This window comes from Delphinus delphis, chromosome 10, assembly GCF_949987515.2.
Source record: "Delphinus delphis chromosome 10, mDelDel1.2, whole genome shotgun sequence".
Classification (NCBI taxonomy): Eukaryota; Metazoa; Chordata; class Mammalia; order Artiodactyla; family Delphinidae; genus Delphinus; species Delphinus delphis.
The window spans coordinates 61,873,050-61,890,485 of record NC_082692.2 but is presented as its reverse complement, the minus strand read 5'-3'; the positions used below and the strand labels follow the sequence as shown (position 1 = coordinate 61,890,485).

Genomic DNA, 17,436 nt, shown 5'->3' with positions numbered 1-17,436 from the left:
ACAGAAGCTGGTCCCTTTCTAACTGTTCGCTGAGGACAGCAGTTTCAGTTTCAAACGCTAAGCTATTTGAGGGACTTGGGGGAGACCCAGTCAGAACCCTGAATGATCTTCATTCCAGTAGGGATGTACAGTTGGTGAGCCTCTAAGATCGTTTTCTTCCTGACTTCTGTCTTGTTCCTTTCCTCAGTAGGAAAAAGAAGATCAACAAGGGCCCAGCTGTAGGTATCTACAATGGTAACGTCAATACCCAGATGCCGATGCAGCCAAAAACGTTTCAGAAAAGACGGAAGGACAACGAATCCCACGTGTATGCCGAAATCGATGACACCATGGTGTATGGGCATCTGCTGCAGGATTCCAAAGGGTCCTTCCTCCAGCCAAAGGTGGACACCTACCGGCCCTTCCAGGGCCCCACAGGGGACTGCCCTCCCTCCCCACCCCGCATATGCTCCAGGGCTCCAACTGCAAAGTTGACCGAAGATGAGCCATCCTCTGGCTTCCTTTCTGAGTCTGAGAGCGAAACGTACACCTTCTCCTACCCCAGCGACAGGAATATAAGCAATGGGAACACAGACCCTCCCTTGCTAGAAACCTACGAGACCATGGAGCCTGGGGAATAATTTGGACCCACCCCTAAGACTTGACATAAAGCAGGGCACTGAGATGCCCTTTAGGGTTCCCACCCAGAAATCCTGAAGAAGAGGAATTCTGTGGAAGGATAGCAGGAGGTTTTTCTGGATGCCACCAACTTCTGATTTCCAAGTGGACTCATTCCAGTGCTGAGACATTGAAAATGATGAATTGTGATCTGGATACAATCATCACAGTGAAAGTCCTTCTAAACTCAGGTTGGGTTGTAACCAGTCCATAATGAGAGGGGAGAGGCTGAATCACGCAGGACAGGGATGCAGTGAGCCCTGGATTTGGATTTGGATTTGGACTTCTTCAGGTTGACCGTGCCAACCCCTAGGAGCCCACGGAGACCCGTGCTCTCACTGGGGTCCCCTGGGTGGAAATGTCAGTATGCTTTATTATATTTATTTGGTGGTCCTGTGTATTTAAGAAGTCAATTGTATAGCCATGCAGCTCTTTTCACCTGACGTAGTGACAGCTCACGCTAACTGGTTAGTTGGCTGGGTTTTGACTTCTGCTCACCACTAGTTGTGCTTGTCCCCTGGGAGGTGGGAATAATTTGCAGTCTGTCCAGCCAGAAAAGGGTGTACGTGTTTGAGGGTACTGACGCACATCTGCTTTGATAAGAGACTTGCTGGTTCTCTTGCTCTGTGTGTGGTTATCCTACCATAGAAATCCATCTTGAGTCTCATTGTCCTTTGACCTAGAAGTAAGAGAAATTTCATGGAATTGCCATGTGTGGCTCTCCCAGCTGCAGCAATACTTTAGCATCTAAATAGAAATTTAGAGAGTATTTTCATCCTCTAAAAACATTGAAGGATACACCAAAGGGTGGCCGCCTGTATTAGTTTCCTAATGCTACTGCAACAAATTACCACAAGCATCGTGGCTTAAAAGAACGCAAATTTCCTATCTTAGGGCTCTGGAGATCAGAAGCACAAAATGGGTTTCACTGAGCCAAAATCCATGTGTCAGCAGAGCTGTGCTCCTTCTGGAGTCTCTAGGGGAGAATCCATCTCCTTGCCTTTCCCAGTTTGTAGAGACTGCTCACATTCCTTGCCTCAGATGGTGGCAATGTGACATTCTTGCTTCCCTCTTTTACTGACAAGGACCTTTCACTTATAAAGCCCGGCCGGATAATCCAGAATTATCTCCCCATCTCAAGATCTTTAATTACACTGAAAAGTCCCTTCTGCCCTGTAAGGTAACATATCCACAGGTGCTGGGGATTAGGACATGGACCATTATTCTGCCTACCACACCTTTCCTGCCCCTGCAGGAGAGACTGGAGAACGATCCAGCCTACAGGTGTGTTTTGTTTAGCCTGTGCATCTTTTTAAAGAGTTAGTCACCAACATTTAAAATTATAAAATGTTTACATAAAATTCTGGATCAGAGGGTTTGGCCATGCTGCGGCTCACATTCTCACCGAGCAACAACCAGCTGGAGTTGAAACGCAGCTCATCTTTAGATGCGGCATCTGGTTCACCAGTTCACCACAGGGCCCACCAACCCTGTCACCTCACACACTGAGGCTGAGGGTCTGCTGCTATTGGTCAACACCCTGCAGAGTTGCTTCTCATAATGAAATGGAAAGTTCAAGACTCATATCTCATATGAAATAAGAAGACAATTCTTAAGGCTGATGGGTGCTTCAGGAAAGTTTCTTTTACACACAGCCCACATCCTTCATTTATACTAATTACCAGCCCAGCTCCTGTGGGCATTTGCCTTCGTGGCCCCTGTTCTCATCCGGGAGGAGAAGAATTGTGTTATGGCTTGTCAGTACAGTCCCAGGTCGATACTTCTGTGGCAAAACCTCCTTTAAAAAGTAGATGTAGGGCTTCCCTGGTGGCGCAGTGGTTAAAGAATCCTCCTGCCAATGCAGGGTACGTGAGTTCAAACCCTGGTCCAGGAGGATCCCACATGCCACAGAGCAACTAAGCCTGAGCGCCACAACTACTGAGCCTGCACTCTAGAGCCCACGAGCCACAACTACTGAACCCGCATGCCACAACTACTGAAGCCTACGCGCCCTAGAGCCCGTGCTCCGCAACAAGAGAAGCCACTGCAATGAGACGCCCGCTCACCATAACAAAGAGTAGCCCCCGCTCGCCGTAACTAGAGAAAGCCCGCGCGCAGCAACAAAGACCCAATGCAGCCAAAAATAAATAAATTTTTAAAAAATAAAATGAATGAACTTTTAAAAAAAAAAGAAAAGTAGATGCAGGTCGTCGTGTTCAGTGACTTCACCTTGGAAATACACTGCCCAGACTTGTCCACCTGCTACTTTGCCTCCATGAAAAGGAGTTTTGCAATCTCCTAAATGGTGTGTTCCAGGGTTTTTTTAAACTCTTTCCAGGAGGAGGAGTATGTTGGGTTTTTTTAAATTATGCCTTCGGTGCTGACAGTGACACCTTTACTTCTGAAAGGCTGGCTCTGCCCAGGGACCCTCAGCGTCGACCTGAGATGCTGGCAAACACCCTCCAGGAAGGGCCAGAGGAGGGCTGTGCCTTCCTTCCCTCTGCTGAAATTGCATCAATATTTAAAATCATCGTTGCGGCCCTGGCCCTCCATTCTCTGCCTTCTCTGACCTCCTGGCTGCTTCTGACAGTCACTCAGTCAGTGCTCTGAATCCCACCCTTAAAGCAGGGCTGTCATCACACGCCACCTTTACTCACAAGGGCACCACGTGGCCATTTTCTTTTAACCGAGAGCTCAAAACTCCAGGCCAAGTTGCTGTCTTCCTGAGACCTCAGGTAGATTTAATGTTTTCCAAAGACATACCTCCTTGAAGGGGCCAGCCCGACATACCCCTGGCTCTTTTCTTTAAAGCCCAGGCCCCACTTCTGTAAAATATTTCAGGGTCACTGAAAACCAAACACATTTGTTGAAGCCTAGCTTGTGCCAGCACAGTATCCTCCACGCTGGGTCTACTGATGCCGGGCTGCCCTCACGCCCATCCTCTGTACCTGTGACAAAGCCCGACTCAGACAGGACTGGTTAATGCTGCAGTCATTTTGCACGGGAGGGCGATGTCTCAAGGAAGAGTCAAGGGGGAAAAGCATAAGTCCATGGAACATAACCTGGGTCAAGGCTGGGACTGATCTGTGTGGATCTGCAATGCTTAACTCAAAATAATTTATTTGTTGTATATACTTTTGAGGCAGCATTTTATTCATTTCCTACACTTTTTTAAATAAAGAGATATACAGAAAAAAAGGCATCAGGTTGTTTAAATGCTTTGGCGACCTGTCCCCTGGTTCAGCTGAGGCCCTCATTTCCCAGGTTCAACATGGGCTCAGCAGATTCCATCTTCTCTATGTGTTTATGGTCCAGCAAGCTGGACTCCGGGTTGCCAATGAGTGACTGAGAGGCCAGAGTTTGTTCTGTTCTTGTTGAGGCAACCTGAGCCCCCTTGCCACTGACTGCTCTACACCCAGTGCAGGTCACCAGCCACCGGAAAGGCAGTGGGAGAGGGAAGCTCCAAGCGGGTCCCCACCACCTGCCATGCACTTGGAGGGGAGACCCAAGTACACGGAGGAGACCGGGCACGGCTGTGTAACAAACCACAGCAGACCTTAGTGACTTAAGAACAATCACATATTTTGCCACAAACCCACGTTGAGCAGGGATCAGCAGGGATGGCTTATCTCTGCTCCGTGTGGCCTTTCTGGAGCAGCTCAACTAGAATCCACTTTCAAAATGGTGCATCACACAGCCGGCAAGTTATTGCTGGCTGCCAGCCGGGAGCATTGATTCCTCATCATGTGGACCACTCACTCCACAGGGCTTTCTGGGCTTCTTCACAACACAGAGGCTTGCTTCCCAGGGCGAGTGTTCCCAGCATCAGGATGTCAGAGCTGCTAGTCCCTCAAGGCCTGGGCCTGGAAGCTGGCACAGTGTCACATCCATTCTAGCCTATGGGTGCGTCAGTCTCAGAGCCTCAGGTTTAAGGGGATGCATATATTGCATCGTAAGAGCATTAAATTTGTAGAGAAGTGACAAGACAAAGGAAAAGTACTTTGAGCTTCTAGGAGTGAGTGGCAAATTGTGAAAAGGTAAATAAACGGGGGGAGTTAATGGAAAATACGGGTTTTCGCAAGGTGTGTTGTATAGATTTCTCTGCTGTCATCTCTGGGCTAAGAGTCTAGAGTTGTCTCTGTTGATTAAAGAATCAAACTGTCCTTCCCGGTAGAGAGGGAGAGGACAGAGAATTTTTCTTGTGTCTGTTTCTTCTTCATTGCCTTCAGCTCAAAATGATCCTTACACCAGGCTTGCATGTTTTGGGGTGGGATACTCTGAATCCCTCATTCTCCCATTTGAAACATCAATAAGTTTCATATATTAAAAGTTGAATTGGCAGCTGTGCAGAGAGATTTGGGTTCGAAGTATTGAAATAAGAGATCTACAAAGGTGGAAGCACCATAGATGGAACAAGGGGAAAAGAGCAAATCTAAGTATATTGCCCCATATCTTACTGAATCAGTCTCTTAGACGTGGGAGTAAGTCACCCTGGTGAAACAGTTGTGTTTCATTTCAGGAAATGGTACTGCAGGTGGGAGCAGGGTGCCCACTTAAGTTAAGCCTCTATATAGTGTGAGCAATCAGGCACTTAATGAGGGACACTTCTATAGAAAATGAAGGGGGGAAAGGGCTAATGGTTAGAACAAACTGTAACCTCAGTTTTTGAGTCCAGAAGGTAGTTAGAAGATTTCTAGATGTTGGGCTCAAAGCATTTATTTATTTATTTATTTATCTTCCAGTTTTATTGAGATAATAATTAACATACAACACTGTATTAGTTTAAGGTATACAGCATAATGATTTGACTGACATACATCATGAAATGGTTACCACAATAAGTTTAGTGAACATCCATCATTTCATATATATACAAAATTTTAAAAAAATTTTTTCTTGTGATGAGAACTCAGGATTTACTCTCTTAACTTTTGTATATAACATACAGCAGTGTTAAGTATATTAGTCATGCTGTACATTACATCCCTAGTACTTATTTATCTTATAACTGGAAGTTTGCACCTTTTGATCACCTTCATCCAACTCCCCCCTCCCCCACTCTCCTGCCTCGTTCCATAACTTTTTTTCTTTTTTTTAACATCTTTTTTGGAGTATAATTGCTTTACAGTGTTGTGTTAGTTTCTGCTGTGTAACAAAGTGAATCAGCTATACGTATACATATATCTCCATATCCCCTCTCTCTTGTGTCTCCCTCCCACCCTCCCTATCCCACCCCTCTAGGTGGTCACAAAGCACCGAGCTGATTTCCCTGTGCTATGTGGCTGCTTCCCACTAGCTATCTATTTTACATTTGGTAGTGTATATATGTCCATGCCACTCTCTCACTTCATCCCAGCTTACCCTTCCCCCTCCCCGTGTCCTCAAGTCCATTCTCTATGTCTGTGTCTTTATTCCTGTCCTGCCCCTAGGTTCTTCAGAACCATTCTTTTTTTTTTTTAGATTCCATATATATGTGTTAGCATACGGTATTTGTTTTTCTGACTTACTTCACTCTGTATTACAGACTCTAGGTCCATCTATCTCACTACAAATAACTCAATTTTGTTTCTTTTTATGGCTGAGTAATATTCCATTGTATATATATGCCACATCTCAAAACATTTTTAGATGGTGGAGTGAGAATAGCAGTGCCAAGCCAACGAATTTCCTAGTTTGCAATTTGAATGTCTGGTGCTAGCATCTACATCAGCGTCACAGTCACAGATATTCCTCTGTGCAGAGCATGGAGGTGTCCAGCTGCACTTTGCAGGGTTTCTCCTCCTTCTGCTGCTCCTTCTCCTTTTTTTTAGACAGTCCTAATAAGGATCTGGACAGCCAGGTTTTAGTTCTCAGTGACACCAAGTTGGGAGGGGGAAAGGAAAAATGGAAATGTTAATTACTAAAATGCACAAATGTTAGGAGCCAGTTTAGCAAGAGGTCAAAAAGCTCAGAGACAGTGAGCATGGCTAGAATTTGACAACCCACAAGAATACACTATATTTTTTCTATTGACACATAGAATTTCTCTCTATAATTATCCCCATTTCTATCAAAGATAATCAAAGAATATTTTGTTTGAAATATATAGTCTCATTAAATTGGGCCTAATCATTTACATAAGTGCAGCATGAGTAGTAACATTTATCCCCAGACTGAAGAGACCTCAGAATTACTAAGAGGCAGCTGTGAAGCACCACCTTGTGTACCCTAACACGCAACCTAACTTCTCTGAACCAAAATTTCCTCAACTGTAAAGTGTGAATCCTAATACCTATTTAACAAAGGTGATGGCCAGGGTGGGGAGAGATGATGTATATGACAATGTCTGGATTTAGTAGCCACTCTTCATTACATCTGCATTGAAGAGAAAAGAATATCGCCCATAGTCTGCTCATCTGGCTTGGTCTCATCTCCAGCAAGCTGGTTGTCTTTTCCTGTGAGCTGACAGTTCTCTAGCTAATTGTGTCAAATTCAAAGATGCTGTACACCTCGTTCTCTCCAAATTCATTTAGCTGTCAGCTCCAGCAAGCTGGCATATGATCCTACAGCATTTGTGCAGCCCTGGAAAGAGATGTTCCTGGGAGAAGCATTACAGCATGAGCCGTGTGGGCTCCACAGCCAAGGAACTGGGAACTGCGGGGTTTCATTTTCTAACATTATTGCAGTATGTTAAGATATTTGGCTGCCTGTGTCTGAGGCAGCCCTGGGTCTTTGGGCCTGCCTGACCAGGCACCCAGATCAGAGACGGACCCCAACAAACACATGTGAGGGGTGCGGCATTCCCTATCGCCTGAAGTAACCATAGCAACGGTTCAGTCTTTTCTCCCTGCTCCACCCTGACCCGCAAAGGACACCTTTCCTCACTGACAAGAGACTGGGCAAACAGTACCACTCCTTTAAAGATGGTCAGAAACTCATCACTTCTTCTCCAATGTAGAGCTAAGTCAGTGCCACTAAATAGCCTCTAAGCATTTGAAAAGTTTCAAACAGAAGTTTGAAAAAAAGCTTGTTAAACAGAAACTGTGGACAGTGTTTGCCTTCATGGAAGGAAACTGTGACTGGGAAACTTTTCCTCCCCATATACCCTTTTGTAGCTTTTGAATTTGAACCATGCAAATGTACCTTATTTTAAAATAAAAGAAAATGAAAACAAAAACTTTAAAAAAAACTTGTCAAAACTCAAGATTCTTTGGTGGTTTTACTCTTCTCAGCCTCCTGTGTGTGCAGTTTTTCAGAGATTTTAAGCCTCCCTTCTCCCCTCCCCACCCCCCGGTGGTGAGACCAGTTTGGCCATATTTCGTGCCCCTCTGGTCAGAGATACCAGGTTACTCCCAGAGAGGCTAAAGGCTGGAAAAGACTGGAAGGTGTGGTAGCTGCTCAAACACCCTAGAAGGCTCTTCCACAGCACCTCGGGGACTCCATTCCTCAATGCTGATACTCCCAGGCCAAGAAGTCCTCCGGGGGTTGACAACCAGTCCTGGGAGAGGAGGTGTGGAACTCTCCCCTCGCCCATCTGGAAAGAGGAGTCCCGGCATCAGCTGGTGAAGTGACTTCAGCCCCTTCATTGCCCAGGATGTTCAGATCTGCCCTCTCCAGGATCCAGGCCGGAGGGACTAGAATCCACTCAGATCTTAAGCCCAGGAACTAGGGTTGGGAGGGGGTTGGGTGGCTCCTTGGAGTTCAGGGAGAGAAAATCATTTTGTGATACTTAGTCTTTCGAAAGGAAAAAAATATTTTTAGCCAAAATCCAAGTCCATAGCCCTGTGGGAGTGAAAGAGCCATTATGCCTCAGACTTGGATTCAGTGTGTACTTTGGACCCTGGGCTGGCTCACTGGGTCTCAGGATACCAGCAGGGGCCAAGTCCGTTGTCGGTCCCTTTCTTTTCAAGAGACACTAATTGCTTAGCAGCCTGCCAACTGCAGTGTCACCAGAGCTATCTGCAGGCTGAGCACTTTCCCCACCCTCCACCTGGGGGGCTGGGGGTGAACCTGCCCTCCAACCTCCTCCCAAGGCCACCCCCATCCAACCCCATCACTGGTTGCAGGCACCACCCAGGAGGCCCCTGCTGGTATCCTGAGGCCCAGTGAGCCAGCTGATGGAAGGATAATTGGGAAATGTGTTCTTCAGAGGTGATCCTTTCCAATCAGGATTTAAATCTTCCTCACTTCCTCTTGAAAAGCAACCCGGTGATATTTCTGCAAATAACAGTCTCTTTGAGAAATAGTGGTAACATAGGTACTTCCAATAATGAAGATAAAAACCCCTTATACCTTTTAAAAAAGGTCTAGTGTCAAATCAGTCCACTATATCCAGGATGAAGTATTTTCAATTATGTTTTCCTTAAATAACATGGGTAACAAGCTCCTTTTGAGATAATAAAGACTTTGTCTTTGGTGTTAAAAAAAAATTAATCTATTTTCTCCAGGCCAGGGACATCAGTTTTTCAGATGAGAATTTACACTTGCTACAGATGCTGCAAGCAGACTTCTTGCACAAATAGATCAAGATGTTTCTGTTTGTCTTCAGATCCTTGCCAAGAGTTGAGCAATAATTGAACATGGCATCAACTCTGCTTTGATCTTCATGAAGAATTTCAGTGTGGGTAGCACTCAACTGTGTGGTATTCATTCTGCTGTGTATCCAGTTATTTCAATGTACTCATTAAATACCTACTATGCGCAAGACAGTGTGCTAAGGCTGAGTGCTGGTGGAGAAGCTGCCAGGTAAAGTGCTATGAGGGAGGGTTGGGACGTGGGGTGGGGGAAGGGAGGAGATTACAAAACTTCCATGGCAACGTTTGCTCATTCATTCAAAAAGCATGGCACCAAACGAGGTGCTGGTTACCTCGATTCCATTAGATCCTTTCTTGAGTTGTTAAGACACTTCTAAACTGAAAGAGGAATGAATGTGGGGCTTGGCTGGAGAGGCAGTCATAAAATGTGATGAGTTCTTTGCCAATTTTTATTCAATTTTCCCAATTCTGACCTTTTGTTTCTAGCCCTGCTCCCAAGGCAACAGACCAGGTTGCAAGTATTTAGCAAACAAGCTACATTAATCTGTAAACTAATTAAAACATATTGTGATGATTTCTCAGCAATATTCTTTAACCCATAACCTTCATTTTGGATACTGGAAAAGAAAACCGTGCACTCTATTGTGGCCCTCAGGAACACTTAGGGCTGGAGCAGCTAGAAGGTAATAGACTCTGCACCTGTAAGACATAGGTCATCTCAAGATTTACCCTTGATTCCAAACCTCTGCACAGAGGACTATTGTTTCTTTAGGAACAGCAACCTAATATTTTCTTGCCTGAAGGAGAGATGAAAACCACCATATTCAGGCTACTGAGGAATAAAAGGAACCAAACAGGCTCAGTTGGGGAGGGTGGCACCTTGGGGCTTCCTGGATCCAACTCACCATACCCAGAGTTTGGGATAGAGAAGGGTGGGCCCTTCTATGATGCTTTGGTCTCATCTCAAGTTTCTGAATTGCCATTTTCCAGGTCCCCTTTCCCAAGTTCTTTGAGGACCCAGAAAATTAGAGAGAGAGTTTTGAAGATCATGGCTGTGCTAGGGATGAGGTTCTGCCAAACAAACACTGTCCTCCTCTCTGAACAGCCGCCCTAAGATGCTAGATAACGGATGACATGAGAACATAGGAAGGAAATCAATGAGCTTTGTCTCCTCAGTTGGTCAAATTCTTCCAGCAAATTCCTGTGAAAGGGCTCTTGTCACAGGGGACCATTAAATAAAGGACTGTTTATGCTCAGGGGGCCCCTTCCTCCCTAAGGTGTTCAAGGCCTGCCCCCAAAATGACAGCAACAACAAAAATCCCCACCCAAGGATCCTGGGTTACCTCAGCTCCTAATCCTTCCAGATCTTTCTAGTTTAAGAGCAAGCGCTCATCCTGGAGCTGTGAGGCAAGGGCCTGAGGCCAGACTCATCCCCCACCTTCCTTCCAACCCATCTCCCAGGAAAGGATGAGGCCCATCTTGAGGCACACTTGTAAACCAACTGCCCTGGCCTCCCGTCCTCCCTTCCCGCTTCTAAGACATGATTTTAAACTATGTTTAAAGCGGACCAGGTGAGGACAATTAGGGCAAAAAATACCTAGGCCTGAGGGGCCCAGAGGGTGAGAAAGACCCTTGAGGCCCAGAGGAGAGTTGAGGGAGCCCGAGGTCCAGAGAAGGAGGAGGCCCTGAGCGAGGTAGGGGGAGGGGAGGGCGAGGACCAGGCGAGGTGTTGCGAGGGGTGGGGAGTGGGATCAGGAGGGCGGTTGGCCCAGTTAGCGTCCTGGTGGCGAGTCTGGACTGCCTCCGTCCAGGCCGCCTGCTGGTATCCTGAGGCCCAGTGAGCCAGCTGAGAACCAGGAACCGCACTCTGTTCAGGGTGGAACAGCACGGAGGAGGCCAAGAGCTCTGCCTCACCAGCCTGCAAGGAACCTTCCCCATAGCTTCTGGGTACGGGTGACGAACCTTGGACCCTCATCAGAGCACAGAAGGCCGTGAAAGCCAGGTTTAGGGCCACCAGCGTGTGAGTAAGGAAACTGCAGGATCCCCAGTCGAGGGCATAGGCACGTCATCCATGAGACTGTGCCAAGGGCGTTTCTGGTTAACATTTTCACCACTGAGGGCAAGAAAGGTTGCTCCATCTCGCTTAAGGCCCCCCTTTGCCTTTGGAGCTTGCATTTCCCCACCTGGGGCCTAGATCCTCCCCCAGGTAAAGCACACAGCTAAAAGTGGCAGCCGTGTGGTAGAACAGGTGGCTTAAAGGCCGTCTGGCTGGCAGCACCATTCCACACAGGCAGCCTCCCTGCAGCTCAAGCTGACTTGGCTCAGGTAGGATGCATAGAAAACCTTCTGCCCACCTTTCGATTTCTTCTCTTTGCGATCACAGTTCCTTTAGTCTGGTCCCTCCTAGAAGCATGAATTTTCCTAACTGGTACCCTCTACTTCGGCCCACAAGTTAAAAGTTGAGCCGTTAACTTTGGCCTTTTAAGTCTCTGGAAGGCGACGATCATTACTGGTCTGTTTTTGCTCCTGAAAGACATGTGCGTTTCTTTCTTTCTTTTTTTTAATTTATTTTTTATTGAAGTATAGTTGATATACAAAATTATATGTTATAGGCATATAATATAGTGATTCACAATATTTTAAGGTTATACTCCATTTATAATTATCATAAAATATTGGCTATATTCCCCGTGTTGTACAATATATCCTTGTAGCTTATTTTACACCTAATAGTTGGTACCTCTTTCTCTCCTACCCCTTTATTTCCCCTCCCCCCTTCCCTCTCCCCACTGGTAACCACTGGTTTGTACTCTATATCTGTGAGTCTGCTTGCTCTTTTTTTTTTTTTTTTTTCTGTCTGCACCATGTGGCTTGTGGGATTTTAGTGCCCCGACCAGAGATTGAATCTGGGCCCTCAGCAGTAAGAGCACAGAGTCCTAACGATGGGACCACAAGGGAATTCCCTGCTTCTTTTTTGTTATATTCGTTTGTTGTATTTTTTTAGATTTCACATATAAGTGATATCATTTGTCTTTGTATTTGTCTAGTATTTGTCTTTCTCTGACTTATTTCATTTAGCATAATACCTTCTAGGTCCATCCATGTTGCTGTAAATGGCAAAATTTCTTTTTTGATAGCTGAGTAGTATTCCATTGTATTTATATACCACATCTTCTTTATCCATTCATCTGTTGATGGACACTTAGGTTGCTTCCATATCTTGGCAATTGTAAATAATACTGCTGTGAACATTGGGGTGCATGTATCTTTTCAAATTAGTGTTTTCATTTTTCCTTGATATATACCCAGGAGTGGAATTGCAGGGTCATAAAGTAGTTCTATTTTTCGTTTTTTGCGAAACCTCCGTACTGTTTTCCACAGTGGCTACACCAATTTGCCAGCAGTGCACGAGTGTTCCCTTTTCTCCACATCCTCGCTGACATTTGTTATTTGTATTCTTTTTGATGATAGCCATTCTCACAGGTGACCTGTGCGTTTCTAAACTGATGACTGCTCAGACATCAGACTTAACTTTGCAGCCCTGTGAAGGTTCAATGTATTTCCACTTGTGTATGATTTGTTCAAGGGCACAGAGCGAGTTAGAATTGGAACCCTAGTCAGGAGATTCATCTACACCTCGACTCTTTGTACTGAGACCTTTTTTCTCATCATTGTCTTGCCTTTCATTTCTTCTCCTTTTCTTTCATTGGCTGGATCCAGCACCTGTGGACCACCTGTCTATGCCCTGTAGCCGAAGACCACTAGGAACAAAGTTGGATTTACTGATTTGTTGCAGTGAAGGAGGCTGTGTACATGCATAGATGAGGAGTCATGGGGCCTCTTAGCACAAGGGACTTGTAATAGAACTTGCGCTTGTGTTGTGATGTGGGGGAAGTTTTAAGGAAGCAGGGGTTTGCTCTGGATTGGATGTTATCAGGAAGCAGGATCGATTCTATGCTCAGGAATTTAAGTTTTTATATAGAAGGTGAGACAAAGGCAGCAGAGCTAAAGCCGTGGTTGGTGAAGGGACAGCTGTCATTTGTGTCAGCTGGGGCTGGGTGATTTCTGTGGTTTGCACAGTGGCTTCATATTTGTCTGTGCTCAGACATGACTACAGAATGGTGTTTGTCAGCCTTGTCTGAGGTTGGTGATCTGTGAGACTGGCTCTGTTCGACAGCAGAATGTTGCAGCCTAGCTGAGTGCCTGATGGTAGGGACTGTTTCTCTCTTTGTCATTACAAAGGCCAAGCCTTGATCCTCAAGTTCCAACTTTCTTTATATCCTAGTCTCATATCTTCATGGTGGGATAGAGGTCCTCACATTTGAAGAGGAAGAGGAGGAGGGATGGACGAGAAGGAGGAGAGGGATTTCCTTGGGGGTGGGGGGTGAAATAGTATCTTAGCTTAGAGGATTCATATCTTTGTCACCTGAATGGATCCAGGGTTCTATTCCTCTACCTGGATAGAATGATATTCCAAAGCCATGTTGAGGGGGCAGGGGAAGGAATTAGGGTAACAGTGGTGTGCAGGTGTCCCATGAATTATTGGAGGAAGTTCCAGGTAGAGGGGCGGGGAAGGCAATAAGAAGTGGCCGTTCTTAGTACAGAAATCCTCACTTAGAAAGAGTGGATACATGTGTAGGTATAACTGACTCACTTTGCTGTACAGCAGAAACTAACACAACATTGTAAATCAACTATATTCCAATTAAAAAATTAATTAAAAAAAGAAATATAATCCACTCTTCTAGGAAGCATAGACAGGATGATTGTACATCCCAATTTTCTGGTACATCCCTGATTTTAAGTAATATAACTGTTCGATTACCTCGGATACAGTTTGGCTACATACTACATTGCTCTATATAATTTTTTTTTTTTTAGTGGAATTTAGGGGAATCCATTACATGTCAGATCCTCTGAGAAGCAGACAGGAAAATGGGATTTGAAGTGCAGGAGATCGATTGGGGGAAACACCTGTGAGGGCTCAAGAGCCGCAGTCTGAAGAGAGCCCTCTGCAGTACAGGGCTGACCCTGTGTAAAGAGACGGGGGAAGAAGGACTGGGTAGGAAGAACCTCAGACCACAGCACAGTTCTGAGAAAATCGTGGCCAGGCCTCTGGGGAATCCCGAGGCTAAACTTTCCCCTTAGAGGGGTCACCTCTCTGGCGGGAATAGTTCCGTGCTGGTGCCCCTGCCGAGCTCAGTCACTGCCCAGAGGCAGCCAGCGAAAGACTGGCCCCTGTAACTCCGGGTGGCAGCCAAGGTTGTCAGTCAGCTCCTGCTCTTGGCGGCAGGTTCTGTTAGAGCCATCTGAGCAGCACCCTCGATGGCCATATGTTTCTTCCTTCACCAATACCTTTTTTTTTTTTTTTTTTTTTTTTTGAGTCATTGAAACAGGTCAACTCCTCCTAGAAGCAGGAGCCGAGACAGGATTAGACATGCAAGAGATTTGTTAAGGGAAATGCCTGTAAAGGATAAAAGGGGTAAGAGAGGAGGGGAAAAAAACCTATACGAGGGGCTTCCCTGGTGGCGCAGTGGTTGCGAGTCCGCCTGCCGATGCAGGGGACAAGGGTTCGTGCCCCGGTCCGGGAAGATCCCACATGCCGCGGAGCGGCTTGGCCCGTGCGCCATGGCCGCTAAGCCTGAGCGTCCGGAGCCTGTGCTCCGCAACGGGAGAGGCCACAACAGTGAGAGGCCCGCACACCGTAAAAAAAAAAAAAAAAAAACAAAAACAAAAAAACCTATACGAGTGTGACTTAAACTGTAGAGTGCTGGCGAATAAATACTTTCATAGACGTGTTTTGTTTTGTTTTAAGCCTCTGTTAAGTCATATGTCCTGAATTTTGGCTTGGGAAATACGGTTTTCTTATACGTCGTGTAAAGTAAGCGATGATACTGGAATTTAGGAAGTGCCAACAAGGTGACGGAGGTAGAGCAGAAGAAGTGTGCCTTCCGCAAGTTCACCTGCGGCCGCGTGGACCTCGACCAGCTACCTTACACGGCCTGCGCGCAGCTGACGCAGCCGTACAGTCCGGGTCAGCGGCGGCAGCCGCACAACGTCCTGCGGAGGAAGCAGCCCTCGAGTGGCTGCTGAAGCGCCTGCGCGAGGCCAAGAAGGCGGTGCCTCCCACGGAGGAGCCTGAGGTGGTGGAGACGTGCAGCGCGGCGTGATCATCCTGCCCAAAATGGTGGGCAGCCTGGAGGGTGTCTACAACGGCAAGACCTTCAGCCAGGTGAAAACCAACCCTGAGATGACTGGCCACTACCTAGGCAAGTTCTCATCACCTACAAGCCTGTAGCACGCCCTGCCGGGCACGGGGGCCACGCACTCCTCCCGCTTCGTTCCCCTCAAGTAGCGGGCTGGCCAATAAAGGCACAGACTTCTCTCTACAGAAGAGAAAGAAAGAAATTGGAATTTAAAGCACCAAACAAACAAGGTCTGGCTCAACTGTTATTTTATTTTCACGGCTTCTTTCTGTGAGGGCTTTCCAGGTACCCTCTCCCTTACTGCTTCTCAGCTTCTCAACAGGGGGTGGTTTTGCCCCGCAGGGGACATTTGGCGATGTCTGCAGGTATTTTGGGCTGTTATAGCTGGAGCCCGTGTTGCGGGAGAGTAGGCTCTCCTCTCATTGCAGAAAGAATTCAGAGAGGAGACAGGTCAAGAAAGCAAAGCGAGGATTTATTTAAGGGATGGTAGGCTCTCAGAGCTGAGTAGCTGCGCTGGTTTCTTGGCAAGCCCGTTATGTGGGGTGTAGAAATGAAGGGGTGGGATATTCATTGGCGAGGGGGTAAGGGAGGGAGGGGGAGGGGGGAGGGGGAAGGGAGGGAGGGGGAGGGGGGAGGGGGAAGGGAGGGAGGGGTTTGGGGTCATATTCCCTGATTTTCATGCTAGCTCCACCTTGCTGAGGGGAGGAGGAATTTTTGTCCTTATTTAGTCTTTTTTTTTTAATTTTAGTTTATTTTTTTATACAGCAGGTTCTTATTAGTTATCTATTTTATACGTATTAGTGTATATATGTCAATCCCAATCTCCCACCACCACCACCACCACCACCCCTTGTCCTTATTTAGTCTTGATCAGAAGTGTCATGGCCTCGGTGCTTGATGGGAACTTCTTATCTGTAAAGTTTTTTTGTAATGAGAGCATAATGAGCAAAAGGTTACGTTCGGACGCCAGAGATTCCCGCCTTTCCACACCTTTCTTTGCCTCCAGGACACTTATCACACCAAAATGTGTGGTTTCCTGTCAGTCCAGAGGTTCCTGCTTTTCTTTGTCTGCCGGAGGAGCCCCCCTGCCCCCCACCGTTGTTTACACGATGTATGGTTTCCTGCCATTTGGCCCATGTCCCCGTTTCTCTGTTCCCATCTAGCTATCTGCCTGCTCTAACATTCCCACTTCAAGGAGTCTGAACCCTTAAAATCTTTTAAGGGGCAAAGGGTTGATGGTCCATCTTCTGTAACTGCTTCGAGTGAGCACGGGCATTGTCCCTACCTGTGGGTCCAGAGCTCCTTGCTGTCTGTCAGAGATAGGGATCTCGGGGTTGTTTACAGTGGTGGAGATGGAGAGTGGGGAGTAGATCCAGTGGCTGGTGGCAGTCCTCATCTTCAGGTGAGATGGGTTGAAATCCCTGCCACATCGTCATTTGAAGTGGGAGTTTTCTGAAGCCATGAGTTTTTTTCCCTCGACACCTCAGGTTTCGATACAGCAGCTGTAAGAGGGAGAAGTTGGAGTATATCTGAATACAGTTATTACTTATATTAAACATTAGTCTGGAATATTGTCCAGTCCCTGTGCTGGCCTTCTCTTGTGTATTGTTAACTATTATTGAATATTATGCTTTTATTGTGAGTTTTAGTTTTATTTATTCCAGTCACTAGGTTCTTCCACCAGGTAGTGATGTTCCCCACATGTTGGATATTGGCAGTCTGGTTGGTGACTGTCACCCAACTGTGATTACTAAAAGGTAGAGTGTGATTGTACTGTGTTTCATTAAGCCATCCTAATTCTTGTCCCTGAATGCTAACAGCAGTAAATAACAGAGGCTAGCTTTACCTAAAAGATGAAATACCCTTCCCTCTGATTTGGAGGAGGGTGTCTGTTCCAGAGAGTTTGGCCTCCAGTTGGTTCCTGCCCCAGTCCTTCCTTACCGCACTGGGTGGTAAATGAGAACCCAGAATATTTTGCTGTTAGCGCCACCATGTCCTTCAAGGAGGCAGGGAGTCCCAAAAGACGTAGGTCCTTTGGGGAGGTACAGCTGCGGGGGCAG

The 17,436-nt window shown here is 46.5% G+C and overlaps 1 protein-coding gene and 1 pseudogene across 1 annotated transcript in view; both read left to right on the top strand.

Moving 5' to 3' along the window:
- CDCP1 (CUB domain containing protein 1) overlaps positions 1 to 4,802 on the top strand; it is a 56,589-nt gene extending 51,787 nt beyond the window's left edge. Inside the window, exon 9 of the mRNA XM_060022327.1 lies at positions 188 to 4,802. Coding sequence (XP_059878310.1) covers positions 188 to 620 — 433 coding nt within the window. The 3' untranslated portion in view covers positions 621 to 4,802. The remainder of the gene's footprint in view (positions 1 to 187) is intronic.
- Positions 4,803 to 14,630: 9,828 nt separating this feature from the next.
- On the top strand, positions 14,631 to 15,525 carry LOC132432894 (small ribosomal subunit protein uS19 pseudogene; annotated as a pseudogene).
- The last annotated feature ends 1,911 nt before the right edge of the window (positions 15,526 to 17,436 follow it).